Here is a 13,517-nt window from a genome sequence, read left to right as displayed (position 1 = left end):
CAGTATTGGCTCCCATCACATGGCTATCCTATAATTAGATACACAGACATAAACATGTAGTAAAAGAGAAGGGAAGGGTACACGATGTAAAAATAGTTGTAAGCCTATACATATTTTAAAAACAAGACTCTCTCCTATGCCATCTGTAAAAATGGTGTCGATAAATTCAGGCTGGTCACTCAATCTGGCAGTTTTAGAAAAACTAACCGGTAGAAACCTAATAACTTAATTATCTTAACGGAATTATTGAAATGCAATACTTTTCTATCCAAACGCGCACTTCTCCTGGTCACTGATCTGTCCTTGGAATTCTAGATAGATCTGCCAGAGTAGGCCTACTACAGTCCAGGAATCCAGGCATCAAGCCTGAACTTTTACACAGCCGCCAATAGATGGTAGTAAATAGCCTGTAGAAATGTCCCTTCACATTTTGCATAAAAGTAAGGTTGTTGTCGAAAAGTTGCCGACTTGGGGCACACAAACACACACACACACACACACACACACACACACACACACACGTTTGACAACAATTTCAAGTTGAATTTGTTTTATCCGTATAGCCTACTCCGTAAGGCTTGTGTTCTCTAGTCTACAGTCAAAATATGCACAGTCTAGTAACTAGTAAGTCTAAGTACGGAGCCTTAGATAGATATAGACAGCAGGTGTCACTGACTGATTAGACGGTCTCACCTGGGGAATGAAATGGTGCTCGTGCTGGAACATGATCTCCAATTCTGCATGCATACAGTAAAAGAAAAAGTAAACTCCAAAACCATAGACTGTACTGGGACCAGCTAGTGCTACCCAGTGGAAGTGACTCAAGAGAGAAGAGAAGTTTGTCCAGAGGGGGGGCGTTTGTCAGAGGCTTTTTCTTTGCTTCCAAATCAACACCCAGGTGAAGCAAATTGGCTGACGACCAACCGGATGATAAGTGTGCCAGGCCCAGCCCAGTAAGTGCCAGCCATAGAGTAGCCCCAAACAGGCATAGGGGGAGGGCCGTACCGCGTCACGTGATAAGGGGGGAGGAGGGTTGCCTCGATCTGCTTCAGTGCTTTTGATATTCCCCAGGTACAGGACCCAGTTTCAGAATACTTTTACAATTTTCTATATTTCTCAAAAAAGAACAGAAAAAAATGGCGGATGTACAGTAGAAGCTCACAACACTTTGTGGTATGACATGCAGTGAGCTTGTAGATCAGCGATGACATGTTCTGATAGACAGTACCATATTGCTTAGCTCTAGCTACATATATTGCTAGTGTTTGTTCAGTGAGGGGTCTCAATGTCTCTCAAGGTCTGCTGCAGTGACTAAAATCTCAAAGCTAAGACCACTTAATTTGACCCCATTAAATCAATCATTACCGTCCGTAAGCACCAACTAACTCCAATAGTATCAGTTTGATCAGTCATTTTCTCTCTAAATAGGAATGCTTGACATTGCTGTAGGTATTTCTTTATGATACCATGATTTTTTTATTATTTCAAATCTGGATTTACAATAATTAAATAGTCACATGATTATAAATCATATGGTGGCAGGAAAGCAAACATTATGTACAATGTCAAAAGTGCATTCTGTTAAAAAAAGAAAAAGAAAAATGACATAATAGGCATGTTGAGCAGCACCCTATGAGGGGACACCGCTCCTCTCACATCCAGGGAGCCAGATTCACTCAAAACCAGGCTCGAAGTCACTAGTTCTCAGATTCATATAAATCTAATGTACTGATTTTACATCACAATATAATTTCTCTCTTTTCCTTTTTACATTTGTATGGCAAAAGACGTGTGCTTGGTGAGAATGAAACATTGAAGACATCAGATATCAGTGTCTTTGAGCAAAAAAAAAAGAAAAAAAAAGGAGGGTTTGTCATCAGCAAGTCACATTATCCAAATTCCATTACTCACAATATCTGTCTGCCCCTGCCCCCAACAGCTGTCTTCCAGCATGGTGACTTATGGCAAAAAAACATTTTGGGGCCTCATAGAACACACATTGAGGTCTTGCAACACGTGGCCTAAATACCACTAGGTTTAAATCTGTTAATAAACGTACAGCAGTGATTTACGTGACTCAGACAAGGAGGTTATGTAAAGTCCAACAGGATGGTCACATATTTCTGCAGGACGTTCAACAATTTCACCACAACGCCACCATGCTTACGCATGTTTCATGATAAATGCTTTTATGTGATGTATTCCCATGCTTTTGTTCTTGCTTAAATGTAAGTCGCTCTGGATTAAGAGCGTCTGCTAAATGCCTAAATTGTAAATTGTAAATTGCATGCTAGAGGTCAGAAGGTGTGGGGAGTCCGAAATTTGAGTGTCGGTAGTTTGACTCTTGAAGACACAAAATGAAGACACATTTTAAGAAACCCTTTAACTCTGTGTAAAAATCGACCTTTGTGGGGTACATACTGCGTTAGTTGAGTCACATTATTGTATTATCCTCAGTGATTTTACCATGATAATTGCACTGTACAGAGTAATTAAGCTTGATTTATACGCCAATTTATCATTTATATATGTTAATTTTGCTTATACATTGCAGCCAAAGACTGATCTAGAAGCTGACAACACATCACATTAGGCTGTCGATCAGCTCCTCTTTTAATTATGAAGTGGGCTTTATTGTTGGATCTGAAACAGAATGTCATGTACAGCTTGCATGTCCAATACTGCTTTTGTTTATGTCCAATCCAATCAGGGATTAATATATTATTTTGTTTATCTTAGAGAAAAATCAAGACTTAAAGTCAAATTAATTATTCTCCATCGCACATGTTCAGGGTGCGACACCGTTGTGTGACTAAATGTGAATCGGGGATAACAGCGAAAAAATCAGTACCGTCTGAGTGGTTCATTTTGGTATGAATCACCTACATATTGCAGCTGTGTGGTCTTCATGACAACAAGACAAGCATGTTTACTAGTCTATGCGATAGGGCTGGGCAATTAACCGGAAATATATCCAAACCAACATTTAAACCCAATAACTGTCTAAATCTAGCTCATATCGGTAAATTGATTAATAGAAGATTTTTTTGTATGAATCGACAAATCAATGAATCGACTAAATCGATTAGTCTGATTAACCACTTGACTTTATTCATTAATCGTAATCGAGGTCTGAAATAACGATGATATTGATTTGAAGTCATAACTCCCAGCCCTATCATGAGACATGAATGGTCCAGAGACTTTTAAGAGCAGATGGATGCAGTCCATCGCTATGGGAACGGTGAGGGGGTATGGGGGTTGTCTCCCATGTCCAGAAGACAGGTCAAAGTTCACGCCACTGAGGAGGAGCCAGGAATGAAGACTTAATGAATGTTTCAGCAAGGAGAGTGGTGTTTCCCTTTTGTTCGAACGTGATGGAGGGAACCTGGAGGCGGACAGTAGTTTCTCCTCCCTCCATCTTTTCCTTCTCTCTTTCTCTGTCTCATCGTCCAATCATCTCATTTTTTGACGCAGCTCGGCCAGCTGAGACCTCCGCAGGCGGCAGACACGATGATGTAGAGGACCACCTTGAGGAGCACAGAGATGTGTCATGTATTTAAAACACTAGTCCTTACCCGTTCTGAATATATGAACAGCAAATTATATTTAGTGTGGGTAATGCGATGTAATAGATCAAATTACTGATAGGCAGGGAATAATTTACAGATGATCTTGGGAAGTTGGGGACTGTAGGACATAATGTTATAGTTGTAGATTTTCCTATGCAAGTCAATGGGAAAAAATATTCACTAATAGATGCTGTAGTGCAATAATAAGTACACCATTGATGTGTGATATATATTTGTTGGTAATATTCTGCATAGAAATAAAGCTATTGAATATTTTCACTTTCGGTGTTGCACTTTGTAGACGGTCCCTATAACCGCTCAGCTGACCGTCTGCTGCCCATATAGATGCATTATAATCTACTGTGTTAAAGTCGGAGGTTGGCTTTTTGGGCTTCAAATCAAGTTGCAGTTTTTTGTGCTTTATCTAATCAGGATAAGAATGAGACGTTTTTTGTGATTTAGGAATGTTTCGTTCCTGAGTACTCAAGTGGTGTCGACAGGGCAGCCAAACGTTAGTCATTGCATTTGTCTGTATGTATTTTATCATTGTATTTTACGGGATGTGGTGGTGGCTTAAATTATTGATATGTTCTGATCCAACAGAGCCACCCCGATAGATAATCATTCCGTTGTGATCGTGGCCGTGCTGTTCAATGTTTCACATTAGGTGCAGGAAAGATGAGATCTGTAACTGCGCGACGCGCGTCGTCAGTGACCAGGCGTGTCACCCGCGTTTGGTTTGAAGTTATAATATGAAGTGACGTTCAAACATTGCATTACAAAAAGTGGTTGCGCACACATACGCACGTGCGCACACACAGTTTAAGTAGTTTACACACACGCTCACAGCAAAAGTAGTCTGCACACACACGCACGCACACACACACACACACACACACACACACACTAATCCAGCCAGGCAAGGGCAGAAGGTTCCTATTATAACGACAGTGGGTGCCCTACCTCAGAGTAGCCTGCGCACACGCTTTTAGCGAGGTGCTAAGCAAGGGTTGTTTTTGTATATCAATCAATCCGTCCACTCCATGTGCGTGCGCACGTGCACTCTTTGCGTGCGCGGCTGCACGCTGTTTCACCCACGTTTGGTTAAAGGTTATATCAAGTGATCCCGTGTGTGGTTTGAATCGTCAATCGCCTGTCTGTGCAAAGGGGGAGGGGCCTGAGGTGGTGTACTGTGGAGCAGATCATTGCAACTTTGCCCGTGGGATCGTGTGGTGATGTAAAAACAATATCTGTACAGTAACTATGACTGTTGCGTCGGTAAAAAGTAGCCTAGCTGGATTGTGGGAGCGTGCAGATTTTTTTTGGCATGGAGAGATGTGTGCTAATAGTGTGGCTCGGTCGGAGATAGACCACGGACAAATAAACGGGTTTTTATTCACTAATAAATTCATTATTAATCTTATTGGAAAAATGGCTTCGTTAAGACCTCCATATTATTATGGTCAATGCCTGTGTGAAAAGTGGGAGCGATTGGTGCAGGCAATGAGGAGATAAGGTGGTGTTTCTGACATTCAGACATTCGCTCATTTATAGTATGATGATTATGCCATAACCCTAACCCAGTGGTTCTCAAACTGTTTCATGGCAAAGACCCCTACATTTATTACATATTTATTTGGCTGCGGACGTCCCGCATCTGAAAAGATTTATTTGTAACTCTAGTGGCCCCAGCACACTAAAAAGAAAGCTGGCATTCTACTGTACTGGAACCACTAGGGTTCCACTTCAATTTTAACAGCAGAAAGCTTTGAACATGCCCAAAATAGGAATGCCTTCTAGATACTCACCAGACACACCAGTACTATGACCAGCGTTAGTTTAAGGTTCTTCATGCACATGGCACGGGCCAGATTCCTACTGGTCGTCTTAAACGACACCGACTAAAAGAAGAAATAAGAATTCAGGTCAGTGGCTACATCACGTCCTTAAAACATCTAAATGTTAAACATCTACATCAATCGGTTACACAATCCAAAACCTCACTGACCGACTTAAAATGACTGCCTTCATGGTACTGTCCTTATTCCAATCTCATACTTTAAGCTCTGGATAAGAGTGTCCGCTTAATGTTAGATTGATAAATCGTATGTATTAAAGTATGTAAGTCAGAGAGGCTTATTGTTGTTATCATACAGATCGGGAGTCCCATTGCTCTAGACCCCTGGGAAATGGATTGCTGAGGTGGAGCACCATATATATAAAATAAATCACACCTGTGTGAAGTGAGGGGCGCTAATATATTACAGTATTACAGTCTAACTCATGTTGCTATGATTAGGTGATGTAATGATGTAAAACAAAGTGTCAAAACAAAGAATTCAATTATGCTAATCTCATCAACATAATACCAAATTATCTAATTATCAGTGAGTTTGCAAAATTATATTCAATTATAAATTGTCATAATGAACTAATGTAAATGAGCCATTTACTACATATCGTTGCGGTTTTGTATGTCCAAAACATTATTCATTATTATTTTAAAACTAAAACTTTATTTTACAATTATTATTATTTTTGAGGGGAGCTAGCTCCTCCTAATCACCATTACACCACCTAACAAACATGATAGACTTTAATATATTAGCGCCCCTCACTTCACACAGGTGTGATTTAAAATAAAATAAAATGGGGATGATCTAGTACCAGCTCACAATGTTGTGCAGCTTTTGTGAGGCACTTGTATGATGAAGTAGGGCATGGACGTCGGGCAGAAAAAGGATTTGCCCAACAGCAACAATAATATGTGTTTTAAAACACATTCATCATAAACTGTCATGTTTTCTTCATGGTAGAAAAAAATCCAATCAACGAACTCAGTCAACTCACCGAATCAACCAGGTTTTCTGTCTTGTCAATGAGCAGCTCCAGCTTCTCTCCTCTCTGAGCCACCAAGTCTGCAGTGCAGACAAAATACACAATATTGATGTTTCAAACAACTATACTTCGTATGTCTCTCAATCAATACTGCCTTTAATTACTGTTAAGCGGCATGGGCCGGTTTAGCGGTCCGGGCTCCTTGGCTGGTAATCCAGCATGACAGTGGGTCGTGGGTCGGAGTGCCGAACCCGACGAACTTTGTTGTGTGTCTTTACCCCCATCTCTCTCCCCGTTTCCTGTCTGTGATCTATCAATAAAAAGGTTAAAAAAAGCCCCAAAGATATCTACGTTCTGACCTCGACAGACCATACAGCCAAACAGAAAAGTCCTATCTGATTGCAATAAACGACGCAAAGCGACGTTAAACTCACTTTGGCAAAATCGATTTGCCACTCACCTTATGCATGTCATACCCTCTAATAAGTCAGCAACAATATCGATCAGGAACAAAGTTGGAAATGCATGCTCCACCTGCTGTAATAATATTCATAATAATAATTTCCATCACATTGTACCTGTAGTCAAGAGTACACTGGCTCACATGAATGTATTTGTAGTTCTAATGTGCATGCCACTACTGGTGCAGACTGCAGAGGCACAAACGTGACGCAAAGCTCCACCAATACGTGAAGCCGACAGGTCGGGTTGGCCAATCTGGGCAGGCAATGCTTACACCGCCCCGCGGTGTAACAGATAGACAGACAGACAGAGGCGTGCACAGACACTTTGAGGGGCAGGTGCTCAAGTGAAACAAAAGGGCACCAACCCCCTTATGGCCAGTGACGTAACTGACGTATTAAATCAATAAATGTTTACAAAAAAAAACATTTCTCTAACACTCTAACACACACACACACACACACACACACACACACAGAGAGAGAGCCGTATCCAGTACTTCACAGATGGAGGGGTCCAATTGCTACCGGCTATTTTTGGGTAAAAAACGGGTCTGCACAGCAGAAATAGCCTAGTGCAAATCTTACATTTTTGATGAGCCTGCTCACTGGTCATTTTAACTTTTTTCAATATTGGCATATTGCCTATGGGCTATGGTAAATACCATAATAACATAAACACATAAATTTAACTTGAACAACCAATGTCAATTTGAAGCATTCCCTGATGAGAGAGAGAGAGAGAGAGAGAGAGAGAGAGACGCGTCTCGCACGTTAGAGAGAGAGAAACTCTCTATCGCACGTTAAAGAGAGAGAGAAAGAGAGAGAGAGAGGGGGGGGGGGGGGGGTCGCGTTAGCATCAAGCTAAGCATATGTTCATTCCATATAAATGGGCCCTCATGGGCCCCAATGCCCCATGCGCCTAGTAGATCTCTCGTTTCGCTCACTTCCCCCTCCGAGTCAGCGGCCACATGGACATGGTCCAAGTGCCTGGGTCATATTATTTATTGTTACCTGGCTGGCTGCTTGTGGTCACGACCGTCCAACTTTTTGGACCGGGTCCGTCATTCGTGAGAATGTAAGAAGTCAGAAGCCCTTTCTGCGTGCCCTGTGCAGAGTGTACGTGCGTTCACGTTGAGTGAGAGTGAACGGAGGCGGAGCCACGGAGGGAGGGGCACGATGCCTCCCGTGTGGGTGTGTGGACAGTCTCACACACATACAACATCATGACAAATTTATAAATAAAGCTTTTTTTTTTTTTTTAAGATATTTTTTTGCGGCTTACGCCTTTTATTGATTTTTGAAGGGACAGACAGTAGGCTGACAGGAAACGGGAGAGAGATGGGGGGATGACATGCAGTAAAGGCCGTGTCGGGTCCGGGAGTCGAACCCGCGGCACACTGCGACTGGATTACCAGTCCGGTGCCCAGACCGTTACGCTACGGCCTGGGCCTAAATAAAGCTTTTAATCCAGAATTGATCGATGTCACCATGGGCCACATACTATACAGTATAATACATGTACAAATAATACAAAACAAGTGACAAAAGGGCATGTTGGTCCAGAGAGGGCCACTAGGGGGTGCTCAAGCATCCCTTGGCTTCTACGTATGCACGCCCCTGCAGAAAGATATTGACATTGATCTTTTGTTAGACTGAATTACTATCTGCGGCACATACACACACCACGTTTGAAGTCGGACAGCGTCCTAGATATTACCAGGACAGTATACTGTATAAACCACACCACAACCTCTCCATAGAAGGAGGACACCGTGGTCTTGGAGGGGCGTGTTAAGGCTCAGAACATGATGGACAGATAGAGGAACAGAGTGACAACCTCTCACAGCATTCAGAATCAGAGAAAAGGGGGGTTGGTCAAGGTGTTTGAGTCCAATTCCTACTAGTCATGGACATTAAAAATGACTGCTGTGTGGATCTGTCTGTGTGTCTTGTCGTACAGAAGCCAGTGACATAAAGCTTCAAACTGTATAGCCGACACTTATTGATGTGTGATGACAGGTGTAATGCGCGAAGGGACAATGTGGTGAATTCACTGTCAGTGAATGAGGCGCACACACACATTAGAACTTTTTCTATATATATTTCTCATATCGCTCATTACATAGTTAGTTATATAGCTCACAGAGTGGCACATTTAAAAGGAAAGAGCGGCAGTGACTCACCTATGTTCCGTACCAGGATGCCTTTCAGGTCATCAACCTGCATCTGGGGTGTCAGACGTTCGGATCCCCGGGGGTCCGAGTGGTGTTTCTGGGGTGGGGGGGCAATGGTGGGAGACAGAGTTTAAACAGACAGGATGGTATTTGGTTGGATCGCCCTATGGCCAATGGCAATAATAACGCTTATAAGAAATAGCAGATTGTGCCGGTTTCCATTTGGTTCCAATTGTACACTTAAGGGGGGTCTGTGGACTAATGTATACTAAACTGGGGCGAGGGTCCTTTAAATAGGGGCGACGGTGGCTCAGGGGTAAAGTGGCTGGATGGTAACCGCAAGGTTGCCAGTTCGAACCCGGGCTCCCCCAGAGTTGCTGTCGAAGTGTCCTTGAGCAAGACACTGAACCCCTAATTGCTCCTGATGGGCAGGTTGGTGCCTTGCATGGTATCCGCCGCTATCGGTGTGTGTGAATGGATGAATGTAATGCACAATCTCTGTAAAGCGCCTTGGATAAAGGCGCTATATAAATGCACCATTTACCATTTAAATCAAAAGGTTTGAGATCCATTGTTCAACAGACCACAGGAAAACAGAAAATACAACAATACATGCATGACTTGCATTTCAAGTCTCCCGTGAGGCAGAGAGAAGTCACATGCAGACCTCACATGCTCCCGCTCATTCTAATCCCTTTGCATTGTTAACACAAAGACTGCTATCGATTCTGATTAACTGCATGGCCCTCACTGCTACGATGATAGCATTGGACGAACAAACTTTTCCTAGGCCGACAGTAAATGTTCTCTTATAGCGAGAATCACACAGCATACCTCAAAAGAAAGCGTAACTTGTCCACTCTAAAAATAAAATTACATTGATTTTAACATCTTCCATTCTTGAGATATGTACCTTTATGTAACACCTGATTTTGTAGTAACGTACTCTTCTTGAACAGAAAGCCTAATTAGGAGCGGTTTTATGTTTATCTTGTCCGGGTGTGTAGAAAGGCGATTGAAAGTAATCAATAAAAAAATGCGGTAAACGTAGAAATCCCTTTCCCGCACTGGACCGTTGGGATTTGAACCACGTACAAATCCCTTTCCCGCAATCAAACGGTTAACAAACAGACTCACCATCTGAGCGGCAAGCGTGGAAGAGAACTCGCTGTTCATGGCGTACGGCAGCGCGGTCTGCGCCCGCGAGCCATACGTCGTCTGGAAGCGCTTCTTAACCTCGCTGAGGAAGCTGAACGCCCGCGACCTCTCAAAGTCCTGCCGCATAACAAGAAAACAAAAGACAAACTCTTTTGGTTAGGATAAGTGTTAAATGTCTCTATATTCCCATAATAGCCATTGCTATGGTGTTTGTTCAGTAACAGAGGTCTCCCAAACTCTATAATAAACTGAAAATACAGTTCCAGGGTCAACTCAGTATACCAATGTTATCCAAGAACAAAGGCCAGACGAGTGCTGCTGAGAATTCACACCAATTTCGTCCAATCAGAAGAGAGAACTCTGACAGGATACAGGATAAGCACATGCAATTGGAAATGATGAAACAAGGGAAGAGCAGACAAAAATTGTAACTGGAACACAATACAATTGAAGCCGAAATGAGTTCTCTCTCCTGATTGGATGAAATTGGTGTCCCACCAAAAAAAAGTGTTTTCTGTTTACTAAAGAGCTGGGGAGACATGGAGACACCAGTTACATAAACACTATCAACTAATGTTGTTGATTAATAATAATAAAAAGATTACATACAAATTCGTTGAGCCTGTCATAAATAGCAAAAACTGAAATATAACAATCTGAGCTTGCAGGTCTTCTCTTTTAGCCGTTTTTTTTTTTTTTAATTAAAGTGGTTAATTCATGAATACAGAAACTCAATAAGTCTCTCATCATATCAATCAACGAACTAGTCAAACCAAACAACCGCCAGAAAGTGTTGTACTCACATCATCGGTGATGCACAGGTATATGATTCTGTCATGACAGATGTAATGGAACAGATAGCTGAAATAATGAAGAGGAAACCATTTCAGACAAGTGCAGGGAACCAGAAGCAGATAATTATGTTTCAAAAGAAATGCAATGGTATTGGTAACCCAAACGTTTCTGGGTCGGGGGCGGGAGGCACTTGGAAATCTTGAGAATGCACATGGATGGGTGGGTCACGTGCATTCTCAGAGCACCTTTATTTTAATGATCAATCCAGATTGTGTTCCGTCTTGGATTAAAATCTTTAAATTTTTGGGGGGACAGACTTGGAATATCTTCACAGGGCACCAGCGGCACCGACCCACAGTTTGAAGTAATGAAACAAACCTTCCCATTCTGTCTATTCTGCCTCTTAAACATTCTTATTCTGTCAGTCTGTGTCTGGCTACAACCTCGAACAAGCTGCCGGAACATCACAGTGTGACCATGTGTATTGTGTAATAATATTATAGTGTCAGTTATGTGACAGAATAGAACTGTTTTGACTTGAATGACTGGTATGTTTGTGTGATTATGCACTAGTCGTCTAATTATGTCCATTCAAACTGTGTGTGTGTGTGTGTGTGTGTGTGTGTGTGTGTGTGTGGTCATCTGTATGTATACTACACGTTTAAAAGCAACAGGGGTTGACCCAAAATGTTTTCCAATTGAGGTTGATCAATGAAATATAACCAATACCAATAAGTTTAAAAGTAAACACATTAAAATCATAATAAAACATTAGAATCAAAGTTAGAATTCTAAAGTTAAGAAAAACGTACGCACACAGTTTTTGTAAAGGCTGTGCCAAGTGTCCTACCTGCCATGGCTGTAGGTCAGTTTGTTGTTCTCGGAGGGGATCTTGGCCAGGATTTGCTCGGTCACCTCCAGGAAGTTTCCGCCACACCAGGCGTGCTTGGCCAGGATGGTGGTGCCACGCGCCACCACAGCAAACAGGATCGCCGGCATGGCAACAGCCCTGGATTTCAGGCAACACCTAAACGTCGTGAACTCACTGACATTATAAGCAGGAACAGAGAGAATAATGGAGAGAAACAAATGGAGTTGTAACAGGAGAGCAGCAGGAGACACACAGATTGAGTGTAATAGAGATTCGAGAGAGATGTCAGGGATGAGACAGAGAGAGAGAGATGTCAGAGAGAGAGAGATGTCAGGGATGAGAGAGATGTCAGAGAGAGAGAGATGTCAGGGATGAGAGAGTCAAAGAGCGAGACAAACATAAAGAGGAAGTGGAGAGAGAAAGACACAGAAAGGGAGAGAAAGACCGACAGAAAGACAAAGAGAGAGAGAATGAGTGTGAGAGAGGAAGGGTAAAACAGAGAAAGAGTTTGAGAAAGGGAGACAGGAAGAGTGAAAGAGAGAAAAACCAGAGGTGTGGATGGATGTTTGGAGATGAAAGAGAAGAAGACAAACAGAAAGGGGGGGGGGGGGGGGGGGAGGGGGGGTTGGACCATGTTAGGAAAGACCATCAACAACGAATCTAACGGTGAAAAACAGACCAGGATAATAAATAAAATAAACAACAACAGTGGCAGTGCTAACGGTGCCAGCTAGTAGTAAAGACTATAATTATATCTGAAGAAAACAACAACAGAATACATGGCTGGCTATAGCCCAAACATTTAGAATCTCGTAGAGGGTTTTTTTCGATTCTGACGAATCTCTCTACGAGAGTCTAAAACACAACCCCCCCCTTTACCGTCGAAAGTTGAACGTTTGTGCCTCAAAATCACTCTTACCTTGTACAAATGCAAAATCTAAGCTGCTTTTAATGTTGCCCCACTTGTTTGTGAGGTGTACGGATTCAGATTAAACACGGAACATGCTTATTTTTCAATAAAAAAGCTATTTTAATCCACTCTGTCTCGGAATCTGGCGGCCATCTTGCTTTTCTCTCCATTGTAAATGCGCAAGAGAACCCTGGCCGCTAGGGGCGCGGGCAATATTCTGTTGCGCCGTTTACCGCATTTACAATGGAGGATTCAGAAACAGAGTGGATTGAAATAGCTTTTTTATTGAAAAATAAGCATGTTCCGTGTTTAATCTGAATCCGTACACCTCACAAACAAGTGGGGCAACATTAAAAGCACCTTAGATTTTGCATTTGTACAAGGTAAGAGTGATTTTGAGGCACAAACGTTCAACTTTCGACGGTAAAGGGGGGGGTTGTGTTTTAGACTCTCGTAGAGAGATTCGTCAGAATCGAAAAAAACCCTCTACGAGATTCTAAATGTTTGGGCTAGGCTGGCTATAGCTATCTACCATCACAGGAAGACAAACATGGTATACCTTCGACGTTTCTGGGTGCCGTTCAAACTTCAAAGAGTGTGACTTAATGTTCCATCAACATTTAAAAGAGATTCCAGGCTGCTATAGCAGCAGGCTAGCTGCGGTGCTAATCCTTTACGAGTGACTTCTGCTTTGCTTGCTTTGGCTAATCACTCGGCAGCCTCCTGACGGTGACG

The 13,517-nt window shown here is 42.4% G+C and overlaps 2 protein-coding genes across 2 annotated transcripts in view; both read right to left on the bottom strand.

Annotated features, from left to right (window-relative positions):
- LOC310873475 (uncharacterized protein) overlaps nucleotides 1-797 on the bottom strand; it is a 51,331-nt gene extending 50,534 nt beyond the window's left edge. Inside the window, exon 1 of the mRNA XM_083785871.1 lies at nucleotides 694-797. The gene's annotated coding sequence lies outside the window, so the exon portion shown is untranslated. The remainder of the gene's footprint in view (nucleotides 1-693) is intronic.
- Nucleotides 798-1,440: 643 nt separating this feature from the next.
- On the bottom strand, nucleotides 1,441-13,490 carry sybl1 (synaptobrevin-like 1). The gene is made up of 8 exons (XM_083785389.1): nucleotides 13,342-13,490; nucleotides 11,852-12,046; nucleotides 11,010-11,067; nucleotides 10,186-10,323; nucleotides 9,058-9,145; nucleotides 6,423-6,490; nucleotides 5,381-5,473; nucleotides 1,441-3,530 (listed from the first exon to the last, which is right to left on the bottom strand). Exons 2-8 carry the CDS (start codon nucleotides 11,998-12,000, stop codon nucleotides 3,462-3,464), a joined length of 663 nt encoding a protein of 220 aa, XP_083641515.1. The 5' UTR covers nucleotides 12,001-12,046; nucleotides 13,342-13,490; the 3' UTR covers nucleotides 1,441-3,461.
- Nucleotides 13,491-13,517: the final 27 nt, after the last annotated feature.

Source organism: Protomyctophum parallelum (genome assembly GCF_964188405.1).
Source record: "Protomyctophum parallelum genome assembly, chromosome: 16".
NCBI classification, from domain to species: Eukaryota; Metazoa; Chordata; class Actinopteri; order Myctophiformes; family Myctophidae; genus Protomyctophum; species Protomyctophum parallelum.
This window is presented reverse-complemented; position numbering and strand designations above follow the sequence as displayed.